Source organism: Antechinus flavipes, chromosome 2 (genome assembly GCF_016432865.1).
Source record: "Antechinus flavipes isolate AdamAnt ecotype Samford, QLD, Australia chromosome 2, AdamAnt_v2, whole genome shotgun sequence".
NCBI classification, from domain to species: Eukaryota; Metazoa; Chordata; class Mammalia; order Dasyuromorphia; family Dasyuridae; genus Antechinus; species Antechinus flavipes.
In genome coordinates, this window is record NC_067399.1 from 5,768,377 (window position 1) to 5,795,204 (window position 26,828).

At 53.1% G+C, this 26,828-nt stretch overlaps 2 protein-coding genes across 4 annotated transcripts in view; one reads left to right on the plus strand and one right to left on the minus strand.

The window, feature by feature from the left end:
* SMC6 (structural maintenance of chromosomes 6) overlaps positions 1-13,667 on the plus strand; it is a 34,875-nt gene extending 21,208 nt beyond the window's left edge. For all 3 annotated transcript variants that reach the window (XM_051974109.1, XM_051974110.1, XM_051974111.1), the window contains exons 18-28: positions 3,420-3,580; positions 3,741-3,876; positions 4,068-4,148; positions 4,533-4,703; positions 5,355-5,492; positions 5,808-5,953; positions 6,871-6,996; positions 10,301-10,406; positions 11,844-11,996; positions 12,820-12,917; positions 13,192-13,667. In XM_051974109.1, the coding sequence (XP_051830069.1) occupies positions 3,420-3,580; positions 3,741-3,876; positions 4,068-4,148; positions 4,533-4,703; positions 5,355-5,492; positions 5,808-5,953; positions 6,871-6,996; positions 10,301-10,406; positions 11,844-11,996; positions 12,820-12,917; positions 13,192-13,300 (1,425 nt within the window). In that variant the 3' untranslated portion in view covers positions 13,301-13,667. The remainder of the gene's footprint in view (positions 1-3,419; positions 3,581-3,740; positions 3,877-4,067; positions 4,149-4,532; positions 4,704-5,354; positions 5,493-5,807; positions 5,954-6,870; positions 6,997-10,300; positions 10,407-11,843; positions 11,997-12,819; positions 12,918-13,191) is intronic.
* Positions 13,668-23,215: 9,548 nt separating this feature from the next.
* Positions 23,216-26,828, minus strand: part of VSNL1 (visinin like 1) — a 69,136-nt gene continuing 65,523 nt past the window's right edge. The window contains exons 3-4 of the mRNA XM_051974113.1: positions 25,909-26,124; positions 23,216-24,267 (exon numbers count right to left, since the gene is read on the minus strand). Coding sequence (XP_051830073.1) covers positions 24,070-24,267; positions 25,909-26,124 — 414 coding nt within the window. The 3' untranslated portion in view covers positions 23,216-24,069. The remainder of the gene's footprint in view (positions 24,268-25,908; positions 26,125-26,828) is intronic.

The following is a 26,828-nucleotide window of genomic DNA, read 5'->3' on the forward strand; positions in this document are numbered from 1 at the left end:
ATGATACTTTATATACACACATAATTTTATTATCAGATGTGTATATATAATTATGAAATACAAATCAATTGAGGATCTAAAAATGTAAAAGAAGAGCTAAATGAGTTATAGAAAGAAAGACAGTAGAACTATAATCCGGTCTGACATAGATAAATATAACCAAAAAGTAGTTAAGGAGCCAGATAGAATTTTAGAAAACTTAGATAGGATAACCCTCTGACTCCTGGATGAGTATAGAAAGAAATATACGTATTTCTCAGTTTATAAAAACTAAATATTGGGGCATAAAAATCTCATGAAAAAATATAAGCAATTCTCACTTAACATAAATAGACTGTTCCATAGGCTCCTGAAGCCAGAAACAGCTAGCTCCAGTGCCTCCAGTGGAGGACCCTGGCACAAAGCTGCACTGGTACTGCTACTGCCACTGCTTCTGTCAGGAACCGGAGCTCAGGCTGGAGTCCTGTCCTCCACCTGCTGGCGAGTCAGATTTTCATAATGGGAATTTGTGTAAAGTGAGAACTGTCTACAGAAAAACATATTAAATTGGCCTTTTATAGGCCACAATGCAGCAAAAATCATTTTCACTAGAACTGCTGAATAGTTAAATAATTGAAGACTAAATAACTTTATCCTAAATAATTAGTGGTTAAAGAACAAATCATAGAAACAATAAATAATTTCATTCACGATGACAGACGACATGCCAGCTATTTTTGGGAGGCAGCCAAAACAGTCCTTAAAGAAAAATGTATGTCTCCAACCATTTACACTAACGAAAGAGAGAGAAAATAGATTATTGAACTGAGCAGACAACTTTAAAAAAACCTAACTAATAAAAGCCTCAATTAAGAATGAGAATAAAATCCTGAGAAGTAAAAGTGCAAGCAAAATAGCCACTTGGAAGGAAAAAAAGAAACCATTTCTTAAAATTAATAAAACTGACAAAGTTTTTATTTTACAAAAGCCAGATCACATTAAATTTAAAAAGAAATAATTTTGTCCAAATATATGACAACGAAATAGATTCTGTAAATGAAATGGAGAACTGTACAAGAAATAGTGATAACCTGATTTCTAAAAAAGAAATTGACCATACCATAAATGAGTTATTTTTGATTCATCCACCATGGGAGCCTTCAACCAAGCCCAGGAATATTTATTCATTTGTCTCTCTGGGTCTTTGTGACCCCCTTTGGGAGTTTCCAGAGACGTGGAGTGGTTTGCCATTTCCTTCTCCAGTAGATTCAGGCACTTACCTTTCGAAGGTAGGTGGCTTGCTCAGGGTCACATAGCCAGTAAGTCCGAGGCCAGATTGGATCCACTGAATCCCCAGCCACCTCTGAGCCTCTGGGTACATTCGGTGGCTAAATCCTATCTTTCCTCCCTCTGCCCATTTCTCGCCCTTCTCCCCTACCTGGACCTGGATGTAGCTTCTCCTGGGTCTGCCCGCCCCCAGATTCTCGCTCCCCCAGAACATCCTCAGCCTGAGGTACCCAAAGCTCACCCCTCAGATTCAGTCACTTGAGCCCCGGGACCTTCCTCTCCTGCTCTTCTGGACCTTTGACCCCCAAGGACACCCCACTTGTCACTGGCCGCTCAGTTCATTTGCGTGGGGACCGTCCTCATTTCTTGTGGGGTTCATAGTGACTTGGTCCAGCCCCAGATTCTCTTGACTGCTCGAATCAGTGTCTCCAGGCCTGGTTTCTCCCTGGACCTGTACTGGACACCCACAGGGCATCCTTCTCCCCATACTGCCTACTTTCACAGCTTTGCTGAGGGCCCTGCTCTTTCAGGTGGTAGAAGGGCCCCTTGGGCCCTTGCCTCGCTCTCTCAGCCCACTTTTGATTCCCCTGGAAGCCGCCGTCTTGGTTCAGCTCCTGTGGGCCCCAGGCGTTCTCCCATTGTTGTCCAAAGGCAGCCCGGGGCCCTCCTCCGTCTTGTTTTTTCCCCCTTTTCCCCCAGAGGCTGTTCTCTCCCTTCATGGATCCCTCTGCCCTCAGCTCCACAAACCAGACCCCTCTTTGTCCCTTTGCCATCCTTTGCTTTGGGGCTTTTTGGAGATGATTTGGACAACAATCTGTGGGTTCGGTCTCTCTACAGTGATGCGGTCTTCACACAGCTCCCTGTTTCCCACGCCTCGTGACTCTGTCGCCATTGGCACAAGGCCCAACGCCTGTGGGTTTTGTCAGGTCTCCCTCGCCACTTCCCTTTCCTTGCCTGCTTTATTCTGTTTTTCTCCTTGCCCCGTGCCCCACAGTTCAGCCCAAGTGGCCTTGTCTTTCCACCGTTTGAGGGTCTCGTTAGGGCCGGGCCCAAGGAGGGAGGCCGGGGGGCTGCAGCCTCCATGAGGTTCTCAGCCCATGGGCCCTCGCCCACTACCCCAGCCTTCCCATGTCTTGTTCCTCATTTCTGACTCGGGTGGAGGTCACCCCATCCCCCTCACCCCCCGGTTTCAGGACCTCGCACCGAGGTTTCTGGGTCATTTTCGTGTGGTCTCGGTGGCCCTGACTGCGTCGAGCTGCTGTGTCCGGGATTTCTCCAGCTCCTCTAGGAGATGGCCAAGGCTGTTTTCTCCCTTCCTTCCCCCTTCCATTTAATGACTTTGAATAGACTTCTTTTTTTACCTTTTTGTTCCCAAGCGTGTGCACAGGTAGCCGTCCCCATCCACCCCACCAAACCCCGTGTTCCAGACTTTGTTCCCTTCCCTCCCTCCCCCCAATCCAGTCTATGTGAAACTCCACAGTTCTTCCACACACGTTTCCCACTTGGGCTGTGCAAGAAAAATCCGGTCAGAACAGGCTCCCAAAGCTCCAGGCCCCTTCGAAGCGGCCGTCTGGCTCCGGCCATCGGTCTGTCGTTGAAAGGTGACCCAGCTCCAGTCTCGGCACCCACTTATGGCGCATCACGGTTTAATGGAGACCGATGAGAGGAAGTCCTGGCCTCTGGAGGGAGGAGAGGCAGGATTCAGGGTCCCATTAGCTCCAGTCTTTGTCCGCTTCTCTGTGATCGCCAGCCTCATTCTGAGCCCTTCCGTGACATGGTCGGCCTTTTCTCCAAAATTTGTCCCGACTTTTCTTCCAATATAAACACCCATTGTCACCTTGGACCAAAATGTGTTTCTTACCAGCAAAGGGCGCGATTGAGCTTGGGAGGTCACAGTTTCCACTTGACCTTGGAGCACGCGGCTGTTAAACTTGCTGGGAATCATCTGTGTGTCCTTGACTGACTTTTGACCTTTCCATCTTTGTAAATTTTAAGCAAATGGACCCGTGCACATGTTCACAAAGCCCCCGGTCCTGTTCTGTTTCAGAAGGGCCCGCTGATGCCCAAGCCTGAGGGTCCCGCGTTGGGCGTCCTGGGGTCTGGGGGCCGCACTCACCCAACCGGTGACAGCTGTCTCCTGTTCTGGGTTTCAGAGCAGCCCGCTGGCCCGTGCAGTGATGCAGTTGCAGAAACCCCCCAAGAACTGCAACGAGGCCTTCACCGTCGAAGGCGACCAGGTCTTTGAGCGACGCTACTATTCGTCGGAGCGCACAAGGCCGCGCTATCTTACGGGGGACGTTGAGAAAGAGATCAGGTGGGCAGCTGCCCGAGCAAGGGGACTGGGGTGGGCAGCTGACTGAGCAGGGGGACCGGGGTGGGCAGCTGACTGAGCAGGGGCCCAAGAAGGGGGACCAGGGTAGCTCTGGATGGGCAGGGAGATCAAGGCCGTCACAGGCTTTTCTTTCCTCCTGCAGCCATTTGGAGAAAGAAGTGGAGAACAAAGTGGCGCAGCTGAACGTCTTCCAGCAACATGTGAGCTCCCTAGAGAGCGACCTGCGGAAGAATCAGGAGCTGGTCAGCAACCACCACCGGCACCTGAAGGAGCTCAAGGTGAGAGGCCAGCCCGGGCTCACCGAGCCAGTGTAGTGGCAGGGCCTGAAATAGCCTCCCCCGGGGGGGTAGGGGGGGTCTGGGTTATCCAGGGGTGGAGGAGGGGTAGGCCCTGCTGGGAAAGGAGGCTGGGGGGGGGGGGGACCATGAGCTTCTAAAAGGGACCTAAAAAGCCTCAATGTTTCTTTCAGATTCAAATCAAAAAGATCCTTCTAGAAATCAAAGATCTCGAGAATGAAGAAGAAAACCAGTCTGTGGACATCTCGACTCTGGTGAGGAGGCCCGGCCTCTTTGGGTCCCCCCCTCTTCCCCCTGGGGCCCAGGGTTCCCTCTGGCCACAGCGATGGAGCTCTTAAGACCGAGCTCGCGGGCTGCCCTCCAGGTGGCGTCTGTCACGCCATGGCCCTGGCTCGGCCCCCTCGGGGCATCCTTTGCCCCTGTGTGGGACGGGCCGGCCCAGGAGCTGTGGGGCTGCTGGCCCCCCTAGCTCTCCACCTGCCTGCCTCGGCTCTGACTCCTCTGCCCATGGGCACCTCTGTTGGCCGTGGGTCCTCGTGGGAAAGGACCCCTCTCTTCCCTCAGCCCCCTCCCTTTGCTCCCCTGGCCCTTCCTCTTGGGTGATCGGTGCCCCTTTCTTGGGTTCTTGTTGGGAACAGGAGGAGGAAGACGAAGAAATTAAAACTCAGATGAAGAAAGTGGAGGGAGAGATGAAGGTTCGGAAGGAGGAGCTGGAGAGCTTGAGGAAGCAGCGTTCGGAGGCCGAGCACACGTACGAAGACTTCAAGTTGAAGATCCACCAGGTCTCAGAGTTGGCGGAGCCCGTGAAGGTCGGTGCTGGGGCCTCCGTCCACTGTGTGCACCCCGACGGGTGGGGGGTGGGGTGGCCCAAGGGGAAGCACGCCGTCCGGGTCAGCGGCCGGGCCAGGCCAGACTTGGTGCCCAGAGCCCTGGGGCCCCGACCGGGCGTGCTCTGTGGGACCCTGCTCTGAGCTCTGGTCCCGATCCCCCTAAAAGGGGGTGGGAAGATGGCCTGGCTCTCAAGTAACCCCGGCAGGGATGGAGAGAGAGGGGACAGAGTCAGGGCAACCTCCCGCTTGGCGTGATCTTCCTTTAGCTGCCATTTCCTCTTTCCCTGTCTGTGCCTGGTCCCAGCTGGGGTTCAAGGGGCAGGCTGAGAAAGGGGGAGATGTGGAATGGGACACGGGCCAGGGAGGCCGGATAGACCAGGGGTTCTGGGATTCACCCCGAGTCTGAGCATCGCAGCCGAGGCCGCCGGGTCCCACGAGCCCCAGAGCCCTCCAGGTCTGGAAAGCCCGGAACTGCCAGCACCCTGAGGCCGAGGGAGACTCCTCCCCGACCAGTTTGGCCAGCACCGTGCTTGCCCGCCCCCCCCCCCCCGGCTTCTCGGAGGCTGATGGGCTCCAGCTGAGGCGCGGGGACCTCCCCCTCCCGGGACCTCACTTGTTCCCCCTCCCCAGGAGGAGCTGAACCAGGCCTACGCCGAGTTGGACACCCAGAAGCGCTCCCTGCGCCACTACGAGGAGAAGCTCCGGCAGCACACGGACGCGCTCACGGCGAAGAAGGAGGAGCTGGCCCAGACAGAGAAGGAGCACCTGGTACCTGCCGTGGCCCCGGGGAGGATGGGGCCCAGCGGGGGAGGGAGGCTGCCCTCGTGGGGCTCGTGCCCCTCTATGATGCAGCCAAGCCCTAGTCGGTTAGCCGTATGTACTTCACAAGTGCCATCTGTGTGCCCGGCACCGTGCCAAGCGCTGGGACACAGACCCCTGCACCGAGCTGGGGCCCGGTGTGGAGAGGCCCAGAAAATGGGGGGCGGCCTCCCCTGAAGTGGGGGCCCTGCCCGCCAGGACGCCGGCTGTGTCAGAAGCGGGTCCCGGGGAAGGCTTGAGTAAGTCGGACGTCTCCGGTTGCAGGAGAAGAGCGCTCTGGCCAGGAAGATCTGCCCGGAGCGGATCGAGGTGAAGAAGAGCCCCTCGGTGCTGGACCGGGAGATCACCCGGCTCCGGCAGAAGATCCAGACGGAGAGCAACAGTCACGGAGACCGGGAGGAGATCATCAGGTAGGGGCGCCCTGCGCCGCGCTAAGGGCTCTCTCCAGGGATGGCAGGAGTCTTCGGGGCCAGCTCGGCGCTTCCCCATGTGGCTCCTTCTGGGAAGAGTTACTCATTTCCTTTTTCTTATTTCATTTTTGTCATTTGAGAGAATAATTCTTTACTGGGACGACTGCGGCCCCAACCAGGTTCGGTCTTATTCTGGTTTATTGGAGGAGGAGTGGGCAGCCATTCTGGTGGCGTTCCTGGGGTGGGGGAGCAGCGACCTCCAGGGGGACCCCAGTCTCTCGGTAGTTCTCTGGGCCTGTGGCTGCTGAGCTCCGGTCAGCATTGAGAGGTGCCCGTCCTCGGCTCCATCCACGCTCCTCCCCACGAGCTGGCCTGGGTCTCTATACCGTCTGCGTTGGCCCCCCCTTGGGGTATCTGGGGAAGGGTCACCGCTGAGGGCAGAGGGTATGGCTGTCTATCATGGAGTGGGCAGTGCGGGCTTCTCCTCGGGGATTCAGCCATCCCTTGCCATCTGTCGGCGCTCTGCCCAACCAGAAACCCACGTGCCACTGGCTCCGTCACTGGCGGAGGGGCTTCCTCATGCTCTGGGAAGGACCCGGTTCATGGCCCATCCCTGGGCCCTCCTGAGCCGCCGTCCCCCGGCCAAGACCGTGTCGGAGCTGGGCTCGAGCCTTTGTCCCCAGGCCCTTCCTTGCATCTCGGTTCCCTGAAATGTTCTTCCTTCTGGCTGGTACTCACTGCCGCCTTGTTCGCTTTTTAATGACTCTTGTTTGTCTTGGGCAGTGGGTGCTAGAGAGTGGGGGCTGGGAGGGCCTCCCCCTGGAGAGCGGGGCCTGACCTTGGCAGCCCCCAGCCCGGTGCAGATCACTTCTCCCTCAGAATGAACCCTCTGCCACCCCCTCCTCCCCCCCCTGCAGGCAGTACAAGGAGGCCAAGGAGACCTACCAGGATCTCGACGGCAAAGTCAAGAGCCTCAAGAGGTTTATCAAGTTACTGGATGAGATCATGACTCAGAGGTACAAGACCTACCAGCAGTTCCGCAGGTGAGCAGCCCCCACCTCACCCTGGGGCACGCGCCCAGCCCCCCGCTGCTGCTGCCTCTGGCAGTTAGTGAGAAGGACCCCCCCTTTAAAAGGGAGGAGCCGGGCTCAGCAGCAGACCTCCTATGGTAATTAAATTCAGGGGACTCAAGACAGTCTGGTCCGTCCCTTCTGCCTTAGCACTGAGAAGTGTCCCTCAAACCTTTGCTTCAGCGCCTGGGTCATACTTTGGGGTGAGGGCATCAAGAGAAGGAAGCTCTGGGGTCAATGTCCAGCTTCCCCTGGGCCTGTGGAGAAAATGGGACATCACAAAAGCCAGCACATGCGTTATCGGGGCCCGCCCCGGACATCTGGTCACTGAAAGGGCCTCAAAGGGAGGGGGGCGGCCATAGGATGGCCACACGTGCTGCATTTGTCCCGGGGAATGGCCCCCAGAGGAAGGAGGGAGGCCCTGAGGAGACTGAGAACAGAAAGGAGCCTTGGGGTTTGTCCCCAGGGACTCGGGTAGCGCCCAGAGTCTCCTGAAACAGTCCCTGTCTGTCAGGTGCTGTCTCCATGACTGGTCTAAGACTTAGTCCTTATCCTTACTAAAATCCGATTTGACACCAATGAAAATAAAAACAAGAAAAACGGTCATCAGAAGAAGTCTTGTTTGCCCTTCTGGCCCGGGCTCTCCCCATCTGTGTCCAAGAATTAGAGACTCCAGTGGTGGGCCTGAGGGCCAGACCTTGTGACTTGGAACCGAGAAGTCCATTGGCTCCATTGAAAGATAGAGGAGTTTATTTTAACCCTGGGATGAAGTTAAGAAATGAGTGAAAGTATGTTTAGTGGTACACAATGACCAAATTTAAATTAGAAAATTGTAGGAATAATTATTGGATGTTGAGCGATTTCTTTCCTTACCTGTCAAGGACGCGATTATTTCCCATGGGAACGCTTACAGTTTTGACATGTTAACAGTACTTAGTCGAGGATTTAGGGGCCTGAAGTGACAGCTGGTAGAAGACAACTCAGTTTCGGGACAGTTAGAAAGACTGGACAAAATCCAAACGTTCTAAGGAATTAAAAAAAAACATAAAATGGCAAGTATGAGCATGAGGACTCTTCTGAAAATATGCCCTGGGATTTAGGGTGCGGTATTTCCTGTTTCTTTTCTCAACAATATTAATTTTCCAACTATGTGTAAAGGTGGTTTTGAGTTCCAGATTTTTTTCTCCCTCCCTCCCTTACCTCCCCCCTTCTCCAAGACCGCAAGCAGTCTGCTGTAGGTTATACATGTACGGTCATTTGAAACATATTTCCATATTTGTAATGTTGTGAAAGAAAAATCAGAATCCAAGGGAAAGACTATGAGAAAGAAAAAGAAAAAAGACCCAAAAAAAGGGGGAAAATAATACACTTCGATCTGCATTCAGTCTCCTCCATCCCAAGTCTGTCAGAATTGTCTTGGATCACGTCATTGCCGAGATGAGCCGGGCCTCTCACATTTGATCATCGCATAATCTTGGTGCTGTGTACAATGTTGTCTTGGTTCTGCTCACTTCACTCTACATCAATTCATGTAAGTCTTTTCAGGCTTTTCTGAAATCACGGTGCTGGTCATTTCCTATAGAACAGTAATATTCCATTACATTCATACACCATAACTTATTCAGCCATTCCCCAACTGACGGGCATCTACTCGGTTTGTTTCTGGGCTGCTACAAACATTTTTGCATATATGGGTCCTTTTCCCTCTTTTTTGATCTCTTTGGGATGTAGCCCCAGTAGAGAGACTGCTGGATGACAGAGTGTGCACAGTTTGATACCCCTTTGGGCATAGCTCCAGATTGCTCTCCAGAATCATTGGTTCATTTTACAACTCCACCAACAATGTATTCGTTTCCTAGTTTTCCCACATCCTTTCCAATATTTATCGTTTTCTTTTCCTGTCATTTTAACCAAACTAAGAAATGTGAGGTTGTACTTTATAGAGTTGTTTTAATTTGTATTTTTCTAATCAAGTGCTTTAGAGCACTTTTTCATGTAACTATAAATGGCTTTAATTTCATCATCTGAAAATTATTCATATCCTTTGACCACTCATCAATTGGGGAATGACTGGTATTATAAATATGACTCCTTTTCTTATACACTTTAGAAATGAGGCCTTTTAATAGAAACACAGACTGTAAAAATTTTTTCCCAGCTTTCTGCTTCCTTTTTAATCTTGGCTGCAGTGGTTTTGTTTGTACAAAAACTTTTTAACGTCATGTCATCACAATTATCCTTTTTGAATTTCATATGTTCTCTTTCTTGTTGGGTCATAAATTCATCCTTTGTCCAAAGATCTGATTGTTCTCCTAATTCACGTGTAGCATCACACTCTGTATGTCTAAGTCATGAACTCATTTCAACCTTATCTTGGCATAGCGGTGAGATGTTGGTCAGTGCCTCGTTTCTGCCAGACTTTTCCAGCGTTCACGGCAGTTTTTGTTAAAGCGAGTTCTTATCCCAGAAGCTGGAGTTTGAATTTATCAAACACTAGATTACCGTAGTCACTGACTATTACGTCATGTGTATCTAACTTATTCCACTGACCCACTACTGCTTTTCTTAGCCAGCACCAAATGGACTTAATGACCGCTACTTTATAATAGAGTTTTAGGTCTGGTACGACTAGGCCGGCATCCTTTGTGTTATTTTTCATGAATTTCCTTGGTCTCCTTGGTATCCTTTTGTTCTTTTGGATGATTTTATGATTATTTTTTCTAGCTCCATAAAGTAATTTCTTGGCAGTTTGAGTGGTATGGCACTGAATAAGCAGATTAATGTAGGTAAAATTATCGTTTTTATTATATTCGCTCGCCCTACCCATGAGCACTTGATATTCTTCCGGTTGATTAGATCTGACTTTAGTTGTGTTGGAACTGTTTGTAATTGTGTTCATATAGTTCCTGACTTTCTCTTGGCAGACAGACTCCCCGATTTTTTATACTCTCAACAGTTATTTTGAATGGAATTTTTCTTTGTATCTCTTGCTGTTTGGATTTTGTTGGTCTTATATAAAAATTCTGATTATTTCTGAGGATTTATTTTGTATCCTGCAACTTTGCTTAAGTCGTGGCTTGTTTCTAGTAGTTTTTGAGTTGGTTCTCTAAGTGTACCATCATGTCCTCTGCAGAGAGTGAGAATTGGGTTTCCTCATGACCTACTCTTAATTGCTTCAGTTTCTTTTCTCTTCTCGTTGCTAAAGTGAACGTTTCTAATACAGTATTAAACAGTCCGTGTCGTGTCTTGTACAAATGGTGGCTTCTGTCCCCTTCAGGTGTCTCACCCTACGGTGCAAGTTATACTTCGACAACCTGCTCTCCCAGCGGGCCTACTCTGGCAAGATGCTCTTTGACCATAAGAACGAGACCCTGTCCATCACAGTAAGTCCCAGGGCCAGTGCCCGTAGATGGGCGTCCTCCCTCGGCGCACAGGGAACCTGGAGGCTTCTCCAGGGCTGAGTCTGTGACAGCCTTCTCCAGGCCACTTGTAAAGCCTGTGGGTCCTGGTTAGTGTGACTGTAGCACGGGGAAAATGTCGTCTTCCAGTTGGGACGCCGATGACAAAAGCCAGGCTCTGCTTGGGCAGGTCCAGGCTGGTGCCAGCCTCCTGGTGATGAGATTGCCCCGGGAGGCCTGCCCATGCCACTAAGGATGCCCACTAGGCTCCCCTCAGGCTAGACAGAAGGAGCCGCCGCCTCCAGGGAGATCCAGGGATCACCCGACAGTGCTCATTTGAGCCAATCTCATGATTAAGATTTTATTAATTAAGGCAGGTTTAATCCCCACTGTATACATGAGAAGGGTCAGGCAGGAACTTTAATGATTTGTCCATCCAGACAGGGATGGCAGCTGGGCCTGGAATTAGTAATACCAGCATTCAAATGCAGCCTCAGACCCTTGGTAGCCCTCTGGGCAAGTCACCCTCCCTCTGCCTCGGTTTCCTTATCTGCAAAATGGGGATAATAATAATAATAACCCCCAGCTCCTATGATAGTAGTGAGGATCCAGGAAGTTTGTTTGTAAATTGCTTAGCACAAAGCCTGGCACATAACAGTTGCTTCCCGTCTTCCTCGTGACTTATTCACCTGTGGGAGCCTTGAGTGCCAGCCCAGTGCGTCCCCATAACAGGCTCCTTGCAGCAGCCAGAGTTCTTGGTGCATCTGGTGGGAGACTTTGGCATCCGTCTGCGTCCATTGAGAAGGGAGTCTGGGGCAGAGGTCCGGGCCTCCAGCCTGGATGCACCCTTGGCGAGGGCTCGCCCAAGCGTCCCACAGAAGCCTGCGTGCCCTTCAGATCCCGGCCCTAACTGCTCCTGGGCACATCCCCCTCCTCTGATGCCCTGGCAGGACAAATCCCTGGACATAGGCCTCCGGCTTCCCTGCCGGTCCCGGGAGACAGTGCTGGCTGTGGAGGGCCCTACCCAGGCCTCTCTCTGCAGTGCAAAGAGCCCAGGTGTCCAAGGACCCAGATGTAGTCACCCCAGGCCAGCCTCACCCCTCTGAGACCCCTGCCAGCCCTAGGACCGAGGGGGACTGACTCCCGGGGAGCCATGGTGCACTTCAGCTCGGCCCAAAGGCGTCCTCACCCTCCAGGCATAAACGAGAAGCCCCAAGATAGCTGAGTGTGAGAGGCCTGTTTGCTATTTAGTTGAGGTCTGGGTTCTAATCCCGACACTGCTCCTTCCCAGTGTGCACAAGGCGCTTCCTCTGCTGGCTGCCGCATGTTTGCGGATAGGCCGGTCTCCTGGGCTGGGGAGGCCCGCCCGCGGCCCGTCCCTCTCCCTGCTCAGTAGAGGTTCCTTTCTCCCTTCTGCCCAAGGTCCAGCCGGGAGAGGGGAGCCAGGCCGCCTTCAGCGACATGCGCTCTCTGTCCGGGGGGGAGCGCTCCTTCTCCACCGTCTGCTTCATTCTGTCGCTGTGGTCCATCGCGGAGTCGCCCTTCCGGTGCCTGGACGAGTTTGACGTCTACATGGTATGGCCGGCTCGGGGCCCCTCCTTGTGCTTTGTCTGCTTAGACGGGGGGGTCGTTCCCTCTGGGGAAGTGGGGGCAGCTTCCCTGGGGACCGTGGGAAAGGGAAACATGTTGAGCTTTTGTTTGAAATCCCATCCGGCCGTGTCCTGGTCGTGCTTTGGTCTGAGGTTTTTGTGACGCTCTGAGCTGACCGACGGCTTCTTCCCATTCCCAACCTTTGTCTTGGCATCTGACCGCTGACCGAGACCCCGACTTCGTTCGTTTGCAGACAGCCGGTACCTGAGAGGAGCCCGTCCTATGCTCCTGCTCCGTGAGGGGCCGACGCTCCCTCTTTCATGCATTCGGGAGCTGCTGTCACGTGGGGCGGCCCGTTCTGTGCAAGCTGGGACTGAGTGTTCTCCTGGCCCATTGGGGGGGGTGGGGTGGGGTGTTTGGCTTCTTTTTTTTGCTTGAAAAAAAATCAAGGTTAACTAAGAGTGACTTGTTTGGTTGCATAATTTTTTGGATTGTTCATTTATTTCCAACTTCTAAGTATTATGGGCACACTGAGCTTCAGGAAAAGTTTTTTAAATGTCACGAATGACTTTTAAACTGGTGAATGACCAGTTCACGTGATCGTGGATGCTCTTTGTTAGACGGTTTATAGTAGCCATGAGATGGAGGAGGATGGGTTTGTCCTGGTTGACGCTTGGGCTAAGATCGGTTCCCATGAGCCACCCCGAGCCAGTCTCCAGGGCGCAGTGACTTCCTTGGGCCTGACGTTCCACACTCCGGGATCTCCCCCGTGAGCCAGAACCATGAGTCACTGGGTTCTCCCCTGTAGGACATGGTCAATAGAAGAATAGCCATGGACATGATCCTCAAGATGGCCGATTCCCAGCACTACCGCCAGTTCATCCTGCTCACTCCCCAGAACATGAGGTAACGGCAGCCGTCAGCCGCCTTCCTCGGGCCTCTGCTGCTCTTTGGGGGGGGCGAGCTCGGGGCCCAGCCAGCTGGGCCTTCTCAGGGGGGAGGGAAATGCTTGGAGTGGGGCTCCCGCCACCCCCTCGTCAGCCTTTGGGGGCGAAGCCTGGGGCCGACACCCCCCCACCCATGAAAAAAAACCTGCCATTGGCGATTGGTCCCAGTGATGTCGGCTATGGGTGGGGCTGGAGCCAGGGCTGGGGGTGACCCCATGATGTTGTGTCTGCAGCTCTCTCCCCCCGAGTAGACTGATCAGGATACTCCGAATGCCGGACCCGGAGAGGGGCCAGCGGGCCCTGACGTTCCAGCCGGCCAACAAGGAGCAGGAGGAGGACTGAAGCCGGCCCCGCCTTCACGCCCGAGTCTGAGCGTGCTCCGGCCCGCACGGGCTCATCTCGGCATCCTCGATGTTTCCCCGGTGTTGTGGGTGAGACTGCGTGACTTTCCGGGATAGTGTCTGAAAATTAAGTGTTGTGGAAGAAGGCGAGAAGCCTCTTTGTTCCCCCAGTAGTGGAGTATGTAGCTCAGCCTTGGGCCAGTACCACGAGACCCCGAACCCTGCATCCTCTGAGCGCGGCCTGGCGCACGCGCCCCCTCCCCGACGGGCCCGGGTTTGAGAGTTGGGCACGCGTCCGCATGAGTGGTGCTCCTGAGTTTGTGTTTCCTCTTGGTGTTGTAAGTTTCCAATAAATGTTGTAGAGTGCTGCTCGTCTCCATTGATGCTCTCCCATCGGCATGGCGCATTCCCTTGGTAGTGCGGTGGTCGGCAAAGACTCGACACTGTTTTACCCCCACACACTCTCACACATACACACAATCACTGACACACACAGTCACACAGACACACACAATCACACACACAGACACACATCCCAGGGAGTACAAAAGGGATGAGGGAGAGGCGTCTCAGAGGGCTGGTCACGGAATGGGAATAGTCATCGGCAAGAGAAATGTGATGTCAGGGAGGACCCTGGAGAGCAGATTGCAGAGAAACTGCCCAGAGCAAGAAGCTGTGGTCGGGGCAAGAGGCAGCAAATCAGAACCCTGAAGAGGAAAGGGGGGAAGGAAGTTCAGAGCCAGTGCTCATAAGCACGAGTGGAGGAAAAAGCAGACTCCCAACAGCACGGTGTTTTCTGAAGCAGGTGGGGCACAAAAATCCACCGAGTTTTACAAGCTGGGCTGGAGAAGAAGTTTACACTTCACTTAAATGTCTTAATTATAATTTCAGAAAAAGCTACACAGTAGGAGGAAATTACATTACGCATGAAGGCACATGATAAAGTTGACATCAGCACTAGTTAAAATGTATTTATTAGTATAGGGAGATTAGAAGGAAACATGCCTACTATGTGCCAGGCACTCTACAAAGTGCTTTACAAAAATATTCTCGTTCGATCCTCATAGCAATTCTGGGAGTAAGTGCTTTCTTCCCATTTTACAGATGAAGAAGCTGGGAAAGATGGAGGTTGTAACTCACCTAGAATCAATCACACAACTTGTACAATTTGAATGTAGGTCCTTCTGACTCTACGCCCAGTGCTCCACTAATCACCTAGCTGCCTACTGAGAAGGAAAACACCAAGGATTCAAAGATTATAATTTCAAAAGTTCCCTCTGTTCCAGATCTAAAACTGTATCACAAAGCGTTAAGATGATTTAATGCAGGTACTTAAAAAAAAGCGGAACTAATAACAGTAACTCACACTCCATATGTACGTAGAACAGAGAGTCCTTGAGAAATCCAACTGTTACTGGGCAGACGGTACACGATTTGACCAAAACTGTTAGGAGAAGCGGCTGGAACTCGGCAAAATTAGGTTTAGACTAGCTTCTCACACCATACACCAAGATAAACTCCAAATGAGCATGTAATCCAGATAGAAAAGGTCACATCATGAGGCAGTGTAAAGAAGCAAAGAAAAAATGATCCTTTGGTTCTATAGGTGTTGGGAAAGTTTGTGGCTAAACAAGTTGTAAAAGGGAGTCATCAAATTAAATGAAGAATTTTGATTTTCTAAAATGAACATCTTTGTACAAAAAAGTTCAGTGCAGTAAAATTTAGAAACCTAAGTAGGAAAGTCTCTTTGCAGAAAGTTTCTCTGATGAAGGTGGTCTATTGAAGTGTCAGACTAAAAGTTATTCCCCTAGTAGATAAAGGGTCAACAAATGCAGTTTTCAAAAGAAAAGAATCCAAGCTATCAACAAAAAGATGCTAAAATGGTCTAAGATAATCCTTTTTTTTTTTTATTGTTTAGTTTCCATTTTCTTAACAAAGACACTGGAATAATTGGATATTTCCTTCAGCTTCTTTTACAGATCAGGAAACTGAGGCAAGCTGGGTTAAATGCCCCAAATCACATAGCTAGGAAGTGTCTGAAGGCACATTTGAACTCGACAAGAGTGCTGTACTCCGGTGCTCTGCCCTTTGTGCCACCTAGCTGTCCCCAAAATGAATAAAAAAAAAATTTGCAAATGAAAGCAAATCCACCACACAAGCCAAGTTAAAAAAAACAGTAAATGACAAATGTTGCATGTCAGAGAAAACGGGAACGTGCTACTGATGGGCTCCGAATTAGTTCAGGCTTTCTAGAAAGTGATTTGGAACTACACAGCTCTAACCACCCAGAGGTCTACAAGACCCCTAAGCCAGAGAAACCCTGTCTTTGGCATTAATCTTTCATCACCTGATCTTTCTCCCCACTTCATTCCAGTAACGCTCTCCTGGCTGTTCCAGACACAAGAGAGATTCGTTTTCTCATTCGTTCTTCATTTTCTCCCCCATCCTTGGAATGTTCTCCCTTCTCATCTGCCTGTTGGCTTGCTTCTTTGGCTTTTGCCAAGTCCCAGCTAGAATCCCATCTTCTACAGGAAGCCTTCCCTGACCCCTCTTAATTCTAATACTTAACAATGGCGATTATTTCCTTTTTTCCCTGCATATATCTTGTTTGTATGTAATTGTTTACTCCTCCCAGGAGACCGATCTCTTCAAGGGTTCTGATTATCTCTTGACTTCCTTTGGCTCCTCAGCATTTAGCACAGGGAAGGGCACATAATAGGCACTTACTGAAAACCTACTGACTGACATCAGAGGAAAAGGATCTATAGATTATTCCCAAAAGAAATGCACGTGATACATTTGATGGCAGCTGAAAATTGTCCTATTGAAGAATGACTAAGTAAAAAGAACGTAAAAGAATAGGATTATTCTGTAAGAAATAACGATGCTACCGGGAGGAGAATTCTAGGGACTCGTGTAGTGCAATGTCAACAGAGCTAGGAGAACAATTTATACAATGAACATCACAGGGACAACTTTGAAAATCTCTAGAAAGAGAAAAGGAGGAAGGAAAAAAAAGACTTCAATCCGCACTCAGAGTTTGTCAGATCTATCTCGGGAGATAGCATTTTTCCATCATCAGTCTTTTGGAATTGTCTTGTAGCCTTGTATTGATTAGAACAGCCAAGTCTTAAAACGTTGCTGTTACTGTACACGATGATCTCCCAGTTCTTCTCACTTGATTTTGCATCACTTCATATAGATCTTGCCACGATTTTTTTCTGAACCCACCCCAGCCTTGTCATCCCCACAGCACAGTAGTAGTCCATTACAGTCACAGAGCACAGCTTGCTTACTCATCCCTCAAATTAGGATTCTTTGCCACCATAAAAAAGCTGCTTAAATATTTTTGTGCATTTCATCCTTTTTCTTGGATCTCTTCTGATTTCTTTGACCTAGCACTGGTTGGTATTGCAGGGTCAAAGGGTATGTGCAACTTTATAGCCCTTTGGGCACAGTTGCAATTTGCTCTCCAGGACAGTTAGATCAGTTCACAACTCCAACAATTTATTAGTGCACCTACTACTTTTCCCTCATCTGCTTTGCTATCTGCATTTCATTGGAGAGTTCACCCCATTCACATTCATATGAGTTCACCCCATACCGGTTGTGTGTTTCCCTCCATCCTAGTTTATCCCCTGTATTTACTTTTTTCTCTCTTCCCACCCTATCCCTTATTTTTTGTTTCTAACCCAATCCACCCTTAATTTACCCTCCTGTTTATCATTCTCTCATCTCTTTTTCATGTTTCTGCTCTTCTATCCAGCCCCTCATTTACAGTCCCCTTTCTCCTATTTCCTTATAAGGTAAGGTAAATCTCTATACCCAACTGCGTTTATATGTTATTCTCTCTTTGAGCCAAAACTTAGGAGATTAAGCTTCAGACAATGCTCATCCCCCTCCCTTCCTTCTACTTTAATCAGGTTTTTTGTGTCTCTTTATGTAATCGAATTTACCCCCTTTTATCTTCCCTTTCCTCTTCTCCCAAGACAGCTCTTTTTCCACTTCTTAATGTCTTTTTCTTTAATATCACATCAGATTGTCCTAATAAAAAATACAGTTCTTGAGTAACTAGTATTATTTTCCCATGTAGGAATATAAAGTTTACCTTTTAAATGATGTTTCTTTTCTCTTTGCTGTCTACCTTTCTATATTTCTCTTGAGTCCTGTGTTGGTAGATCAAATTCTCTGTTTAGTGCTGGTCTTTTCAATAGAAATGGTTGAAAGTCTCCTATTTCATTGGAGATTCATCTCCTCCCTTGAAAGTCTCATTGGGCTTTGCCTTCTGCAATATCCTGACTGTGGCTCCTTGATACTTAAATTGCTTTGTTTTTGTTTTTGTTTGGCCTGGCAGCTTGCAGTATTTTTAACTTGAGATTCTAGTCTGGAGTTTTGCAACAATATTTCTTGGAGTTTTCCTTGTGGGAGCTCTATCTGGAGATGATCGATGGATTCTTTCAATGACTGACTATTTTGTCCAATGGTTCTAGTATATCAGGACAATTTTCCTTGATCTCTTGAAGAATGCCAGCCCTGCTCTTTTTTGATTGTAGTCTTCAGGTAGCCTAATAATTTTTCAGTTGTCACTCCTGGATCTATTTTCCAGGTTGGCTGTTTTTTCAGTGAGATATTTTACATTTTCTTCCATTTTCTCTCTCTTTTTTAGTTTGTTTGACTCTCTATGTCTCTTTCTGTCTCTGTCTGTCCCTGTCTTTGTCTCTCTGTGTGTGTCTTTCTCTAGCTCTCTCCAGCTCTTGATGTTTCATAGAGTCATTAGCTTCCATTGACCTAGCTCTAGTTTTTAGTGTATGATTTTCTTTAGTTAGCTTTTGTATCTTCTTTTCCATCTTTTAAAAAGTGATGTTTTCTTCCCTGGATTTTTTTTTTTTTTTGCATGTGACCAATTGTGTTTTTTAAGGAATTGGTTTCTTCAGTCAGTTTTAGTCCATTCTTTTCCAAGTTGTTGACTCCCTGTTGCACACTTCTCATTTTTCTTCTACCTCTCTTATTTGAGTTTTTAAATCCTTTATAAGCTCTTCCAAAAAGGCTTTTTTGGACTTGAGATCAATTCATGCCCTGCTGTGAAATTTCACATCTAGCAATTTTATCCTTGCCTGAATGTGTTTCAGTCTTTAATATCGCCACAGTAGCTTTTTATGGTCAAGGTTCTTTTCTAAAGTTTCTTGCCCATTTTTCTCCTTCTTTCTTTCTGTTTTGCAGCTTTTAGAGTGAGCTCTGCTCCTGGGGTTCAGGGGATGCTTTCCCAAGGTTCTTGTGCAGCTTTGAGCACAGGGGCCCTTGTGGTTGGTGTCTTGCTCACAGCAGGGGCTAAGCTGACCTAGTCTTGTTTCCTGGGCTGGCAGTTTGCCTTCTGCGTTGGGATTGGAGGCTGCCCCATTGTCTGTTCTGATGCTGTTTTACCCAGTCAGGACCAAGGGTCTTGGCTGCTGACCTGCTGTAATGAAAACCTGACTTTCCCACACTGTCTGAACTGGACTGAACGCTCTTTAACCCCAGTGAGACTGGCCTTTCCTGAAGCCCTTCTAACCTATCTTGAGCTGGAGAAAGCTAGAGACACACACAGAGAGACAGAAACAGGGACAGAGAGAGATACACACAGAGAGACAGAGAAGAGAGGGAGAGAGAAAGAGGAAAGAACAGAAAGAGGGAAGGAAGGGAGGAAAAGGGAGAGGAAGAGAGAGAAAAAGAGAGGGAGAGAGAGAGACCGCTTCATTCCATCAGACTCTTTTCAGAGACTTTGGTCTTATGAGGTTTTTAAGGGAAATTGGGGGAGCTCGAGAAGCTTCCCGGCTTCACTTGCATTTTGGCTCCATCCCTGCAACAGGTTTAAATTCTACACTCCATGGAAGCAACCAAGTGAGACACAGACACACCCCCCACACAGCAGGAAGCCTGGATTTGAATGCTGCCTCTGTCCCTTCTGGTCTGGGCAGCCCCTCCCCCCATGGGCTCAGTTTCCTCTTCTGTGCAATGACCTCAGAGATCTGGTCCCTGCGTGGGATGAGCAAAGGCCTCCTTTAAGAGGAGAACCGCTTTGAGTTCATGACTAGGAGACTTTTCTGGGTGAGGGAGGGTGGGTTTCATCTCTAAGCTTCCCCCACACAATGGACGCTGGCAGAGCGATGCTCCAAGTTCTTTTTGTGCCTAAAGGCTGACTCCTCACCACGGGGAGGGGGGCCCCGGAAGGGCGCTGCTCAGCCGCGACCTCGGTTACGCCCCCCCCTCAATTCTCCAAGAGCACAGACCCCACGTCTGTGGGCTTTTCTGTGGGCCTCGGTGTATCCAAGGAGCAGGGAGGGGAGCTCTGTCCACCCCTAAGGAGGGGCGCTGCTCAGCCGCGACCTCGGTTACATCCCCCATTGTCCAAGAGCGCAGACCCCATGTCTGCGGGCTTTTCTGTGGGCCTCGGTGTATCCAAGGAGCAGGGAGGGGAGCTCTGTCCGCCCCTAAGGAGGGGCGGAGGGGAGTCCAGCCCCAGTCTCCACTCAGAATACGGGCAGCCTGACTCCCCGAAGCTGCTCCCCACCGCCAGGAGCAAAGAGAAGGCCAGGGCTTGTGTTGCTGAACGGAGGCCCCCTCCATTTTCTCTGCCGGTGCCCCCACCATCATCCCAGGCTCTCCTTGGCTGTCCCTGCCGTTAGGAACAGAAGCCAAAGCTGAGCCACCATTTGGCACCGCGTCCCCTCAAGCTCTCGTCCAACATCTGGCCCCACGTTCTCATCCAAGCCAGAAACGCTTTGGGCGGCCATTTGTTCTCTGCTCCCTATTGGTCAGCCTCCTGGACTTTGGCTTCTGACCTCTCCACACTGTGAAGCTCTTCTTCCCAAGTGACCAGCGACCTCCCCCTGCTGGCTCGGCCCCTGCCCCGGCCATCCTCCCCGGCCCCTGTAGAGCATCGGACTCTGTAATGTTCTTCTTTTCTAAAACATGATCGTTCTCTGGGAGCAGGTTTCTTGGGGCGGTTCTGGAAGCAGCCTTCGTTTCAGTTCAGTGTAAGAATCACCTCCAATGCAGCCAGGGATTAAAGTCCAGTCCTCTGTTGTCTCTTCCCAAATAGCCCGGTTCGCTTTCCTAGAGGCGTCTCTCTGGTTCTGAGAGCTCTTGCTGCTAGTCTTGTCTCTGTCAGCCTCAGCCTCCAATCAGCGCCAAGGTGGGAGTTGGAACGAATCTGTCTCCTCTGAGAGCTTCTAGTGGGCTTGTGGGTCAGGCCCTGAGAGCTTCTCCCTTGTGTGCTGTGCACTGAGCACACGCCAGTCATGGCATCCCTAGGAAACCATTGTTTGTTGTAGATAAAATCAGTGCGAAGCTAGGCTTAACCACTTCCATTTAGTGCCTTGTTTCAGGTTCTGGCCCATAAGGTCTCCGGGTAGGATCAGATCAATTCCACTGTCTCAGTACCTTGTAAGAGCCCTGACAGGACCCAGCCGGCCATTCTCCCCCGGATTCTTGCTCCTCGCTGTGGGGGACGCTCCCTGCCCCGGCCGCCTCCTACCTCTCCGGCCTCCCCAGCAGAGCCTCCTTTGCCGGGTCTCCTCCAGGCCGTGGCTCCTGAGACTCTGGCCCGGGCTCCTCCTTTCCTCGGCGGACTCTCCTGTGGAGCCGTCATCGGCTCCCGTTCTCAGGAGGACGCCCAGATGTGGCCCTCGGGCCTCTCCCCCCGATGACCCTCAGAGCTCTCTCTAAAGGGCAGCACGCCGCCTGTGGAGCTCCCTTATTTGTGCTCGGGGCGTCCCCGGCCTCCCGTGTCCCGGGCTAGCCGGCTCCGAGCCGCTCCTGACCTCCCTCGCTGCACCGGCCCAGCCTTGCCGGCACCTCCCGTGTGCCAGGAGGCTGCTGGTGACTGCATCGAGCGCCAGACCGAGTCAGGAGGACGAGTTCAAAGCCAGCCTCGGACACTGGACAATTCACCCAGATTGCCTCAGTTTCCTCATCTGTAAATGAGCTGGAGACGGCCAAAGCCTCCAGCGTCTGCGGGAGTCGGACCTGACTGAACAGTGGGCGCCCGGCTGTGTGCTGACACTTTCCTAACCAGTCCCCACCCACCCGACCCGCGCCCCCTTCTCTTGGGGCTAACGTCCCATAACTGCCCCCTCCTTTCCTCCAAGTCTCCCGGACGCCGCAGTCTCTGGCTTCCCCCCGCTCATTCATCGTCTCCCCAGTTGCCGGTGACCCCCGTCCCACGGCCTTTCTCTGCCCTCGTTCTCTGCAGAACGAGCGGCTCCCTCTCTGCCCCCCTCCCAATGACCCGGGATTTCCTCTCTAGAGCCGGGGGCTTCTGCTGCACATGGGCAGGGATGGGTGGGGGAGCTTGGCCGAGCCTTGGGACCCAGAGAACGCCCTCTGCCGGTGCAGGCTGCCCCTCTGGGTAACTCACCGGTCTCCCCACGCATGTCACTCCGGGCCGGGGGAGGCCGGCCTTCTTGGGCCTGCTCCCCAGCCACTCGGTCACCCTCCCCCTCCACACACACCAGAGCTGTCAACTGTCTGTCTACACGTGTGCGAAGTACGACTGTGGCCCCGGGGGTCCCGGGCTCTCCCGAGCTCTGCCAGTTGGACACAGGCCCTGGCAAAGAAGCGACCGCTTTGTGCCCGTCGCCAACCTCGCCAAGGGCAGAGCCCCTGATCCCTTCAGCGCCTGGTGGTTCTCCCGAGGTGCCTGGACCCGGGTTCTCCCTCTCCGTGGGAAGTGTGAAGCTCTCTGTTCCAGGCCTCCTAACACTGCGCCCCTGCTGCTCCCCCCCTTGTCCCTCGCTCTTCTCTGGGGCCAGGCAGCAGAGAGCCGACCCCAGCCACTGGCACGGGGTCACCGGGCCCTCCCCGGCCTCCTGTTCATTCGCCTGATCCCGCCCTTGACCGCGCCCATTGTCTCCCTCTGGACCCTCGGCCCTCTATGGAGGCCCCGGAACCTTGCACCTGGGCCCTAAGCCCGCGGCTTTGGCGGATGTGATGAGGGCGGAGCTGATGAGGGCGGGGCAGAGGGAGCGGCAGCCCCTCCTCCTGGAACCTCCCAGCCCCCCTGAGCCTCTGGCGTTGTGGAAATCTTGGTGCTTATGGGAAAACGGAGATGGCCCGGTCAGCTCCCCACTGGGCCGGGCCCCCGGCCGGGAGGGAGCCGACAAGTCCTTTGGAGCTTCCCCTGCAGAATCAGGGCCCGGCTCTGGGGGCCTCCGAGGGCCTTTCTGCCTCTAAACCTGGGGTCTCTGACCTCGAGCCATTTTGGAGCAGCTGGGGGGGGGGGAGAGAGAGAGGTTTTGCTGGCAGCAAACCTCCATGTCCCCTTCCTCGCTTCCCTTCATTGATCCTGAGTGGCTCCCATCCCATCCCCACCCCAGGACCAACAGACAAAGGCCGAGTCCCCAGGACAGTCCTGCAAAACTCAGGGACGGCCCCTCCGAGCCGCTTCCTCTTCTGGCTAGTCCTGCCCAACACCAGGAGGCTTTGGTTTTTTCCTACCTCCTCACGTGTGCCCCACAGTCCCCTCGGGCCGCTCCTGATGTCTGACATCACCCCATAATCCCCTGGGCCCACTCATGATATCTGACATCACCCCATAATCCCCTCGGGCCCCTTCTGATGTCTGACATCACCCCATAATCCCTTCGGGCCCCTTCTGATGTCTGACATCACCCCATAATCCCCTCGGGCCCCTTCTGATGTCTGACATCACCCTATAATCCCCTCGGGCCCCTTCTGATGTCTGACATCACCCCATAATCCCCTGGGCCCACTCATGATATCTGACGTCATTAATCATCCCACTAATCATCTCTCCCTCTCACTGATCGTTGAACTGACTCTTTTTGGTGCATGAGGTCAGAGGGATTTCTCGAAAACCTTTGACCCCTCCTCATGCCCAATAGGAAGGCCGGAAAGTAAGAATGAGGGGAAAGAAAAATCAAATATTATAAATTTATTTGGGACATATATTGCAACCTCTTTGGAAGCTTCTGAAAATCCAGGCAGAAATCCATCTACTTCCAATACTCTTTTCCTTTACTTCCAATAAATAATTCGACTTTTGTGTGTTGGTGTATAATTAACTAGACAGAGATGGCTTAGGCGGGGGCGGGGCGGGGGGCGCTACAGGCGACACTGCATTCCTCGTACACGGGTCTTCCAGGTGGAGAAGATGCAAGAGCCCGCGGAGGGGCCCGGACTGAGAGGCGCGCATGCAGATGAGACACAGCGACATTCACTGATAGCACAAGCTCGGGAGGGGGACCGGGCTCCCCCGCGGCCGGAGCCGGAGGGGGCCGGGGACGGGGCAGGGGGAGAGGAGGGGGGAAGGGGGGGACGGCGACGCGGCTCGGAGCCAACACTTAGCTACGTAATCAGGGCGGAAGGGAGCGGGGTTCGTTACTGAGTCCGGGGGACGCGCGGGGATGAGGGGGAGGGAGAAGACGGGGGACACAGAGGGGGCCGCCCCATGCCCCAGCCTGGGCTCGGGAGGAGGCGGGGAGGGCGAGGGGGGGAAAGGGGGAGGACGTGGGATATCACGTGGGCGTGGATCGGGTCCTCTTTTTTTTTCTTTTTATAATATAGAGACTTTTAAAACTCTTTAGCAAATAAAATTCTCATGCACACAAGTGTTTCAAACACAGAAAGCAAATCCATTGATACAGGGGATCCAAGCAATGTTGTGTGTGCGTGTGTGTGAGTGGGCGCGTGTGTGCGTGGGAGTGTGTGTGTGCGTGGGAGTGTGGGCGTGTGCGGCTGCGGACGGAATCGGGCAAGTCCCGGCCCCCGGCCTCATTTCTGGATGTCGCACTGCAGCAGTAACACGATGGAGGGGTCGCTCTTGGCCGCTTCTTTGAACTCGTCCAGCGTGATCTGGTCGTCTTTGTTCTTGTCCATCTTGCTGAAGATCTTGTCCACCCGCTGCTCCGGCGTCAGCCCGTCCTCGTTCATCTTCATCATGATGACGGTGCCCACCATCTTGTAGATAGCCTGGGGGGGAGCCAGAGAGGGGGTCAGCGGCCGGCTGGGCTCCCCGTGGGGGGCCACAGCGGGGAGGGCCACGGCGGGGACCTGATGCGTCAGGGCTGGGTGACCCTGGCCAAGACCCCCGAGCTCTCCGAGCCAGAGGCCAGAAGTGCAGAGAAGGAGGGTGTTCTCTCCAGGAGGCCCTGTCCCTGGAATGCTTCCCTGCCTCCCTGGAACTCCCCTCCTCCTCTTCTTCCTCAGCACCCTCTAAAATACTCCTCTTCCTCCTCTCCCTTCTCTTCCATCAGTAGCCTCCCCATCTTCTTCCTACTTCTCATTTTCTTCCTCCTCCTGCTTCCTCCTCTTTCTTCTCTTCCTTCTCAGCACCTGCCCCTCCTTTCTTTCTTCTCTTTCTCCTCCTCCTCCTCTTCCTTATTTTCCTTCTCTTCCCCTCTCTTTCTCCTCTTCCTGCTACCTCCTCTTTCTTCTCCTCAACACCTGCCCCTCCTCCTTTCCTTCTTCTTCATCCTCCTCCCCCTCCTCCTCCCTCTTTTCCTCCTCCTCCTGCTTCCTCCTATTCTCGCCCTTCTCAGCACCTGCCCCTCCTCCTTTCCTTCTTCCTCCTCTTCCTCAGTTTCCCTTTCCTCCTCAGCACCCTTCCCCCTCCTCGTCTTCCTCAATCTTCTGATTTTCTCCCTTCTCCTCCTCTTCCTCCCGGAGCTGCCTCCCGGCGAAACTCGCCCAGAGTCCCCTCCCCCTCCCCCCCCCCCCCACCTTCCCACTGCCCGGGTTGCCCCTCTGCTCTCGCTCCCCAAAGGCCTCCGCCCGTCTCTCTGGGCCACCCACCTCGGCTCCCCTTGGTTCGCGCTCGGGGCAATCCCTCCCGGGAGGGGGGCGGTGAGCGGGCGGTGTGGGCGCTGGCGCTGCGGGTCTCGCGGTCCTTCCCACAGAGTAGGGAGGGAGGCGCCGTTCGGACGCCCGCGTCATAGTCAAGCTGAGGCAGTGTGGTGGGGGTCGCCCAGCAGGCGGCCGAGCGCCAGTCTCTCGGGCCGATCAGAGTCGTCCCCCCCCCAATTTCCCCCTCCCCCCCCCACCTCCCGGAAGGCAGACGCCGTGGAGGCCCCCTGCCTCTCCCGTTCTTTAAAGAACTGACTTAACTCCCCAGGGAGGAGAGAGCTCAACTGGAAGCTGTCGGGCTCTGGTTTCCTCCCTCCGGGGCTCTAGTCTCCCACCTCCGGGGCCCTGGTCTCCCAACTCCGAGCCCCTGGCGGCGACGTGATGCGCCGGGATTAAAGTGAACCCAGAGGGAAGGAGCAGCTCTGGGGTCCCGGGGTCAGGGGTCCGAGTCCCGCCGTTTCTAGGTGGTTTCTAGGTCGGGTTTCCTCGGAGAGGAGGATGCCCGTGTGGCCGGGCTGCGGGAGCAGGGGGCACGGGGCTCTCTGACTCCGGCCGCCGCTCCCACCCCCTTCCCGCCACATCCCGCTCGGCCACCTGTCAGCTCTGCGCGCTGGGGTCATCGCCATTAACCCCCCGAGGGGAGCCGGGAGTCGGGAAGAGCCGTCTCAGTCCCCGCCGAGCTGCAGGGTCCTGCCTCCCCCCGCCCCGCCGCCCCCGAGAGCCGGGCTGGACCCCGAGGGGCCCCGACAGCCGCGCGCGCGGGCTCACCTCGATGATCTCCAGCATCTCCACCCGGGTGATCTTGCCGTCGCCGTCCAGGTCGTACATGTTGAAAGCCCAGTTGAGCTTCTGCTCGAAGCTGCCCCTGGACGTGATGGAGAGCGCGCAGATGAACTCTCGAAAGTCGATGGTGCCGTCGCCGTTCTTGTCGAAGGTCCGGAAGGCGTGCTGAGCGAATTTGGAGGCGTCTCCGTAGGGGAAAAACTGCAAGAGGGACGGGGGAGGGTCAGAAAGGAAGGCGGGGGGGGGGGCAGGAAAGGCTCCCCACAGCCGGAGGGAGGCGGAGGCGAATGGCGGAGCGCGGGCTACCGGCGTCTTCTGCTCCAAGAGAGGAGCCGGTTCCGCGAGCTTCCCCGGGCCGCGTCTCCGCGAGCTTCCCCGAGCCCCGTCTCCGCAAAAGGGGCCGAGGGTTTGCCAGATGGCTCTAAGACGCGCACCGAGCTGGTCCCTGCCCTGCCCTTGAGGGTGAGACACCGACTCGTCCGAAGAACCCGCCCCGTGCCCTTCGTTCCACTTTCCTTCCCAGAAGTGTGCGCTTTGACCCGCTCTCCCCCTTGTTCTTCTCGTGACCTGATCTGCCGTCTGTGTCTCGGCCCGCTTCCCCGCTGAGGGCAGGGGTCTGACCCAGGCTTGGTTTCTCCCGCAGCACCAGCTCAGGTTTGCAGCCAGGGGGAACGAATGGTGAATATAACAGGGCGAAGGGCCCTCCAGCAGCGTGGAGATTCTGGTGGCTCAGGAGTCTGAGCCGAGGGAGCAGCAAGCGAGGGCGGGAGGGCTGCCCTGCTGAGGCCCCCTGAGGGCAGGGATGCTGTGGTCCAGCACCAACCGCACCGCCCGGCACACAGCAAGCGCCTGCTGCGAGCTCGCGGTGTCTACCTGTCTGCTCACCCGTCTGCCTGGCAGTCTTT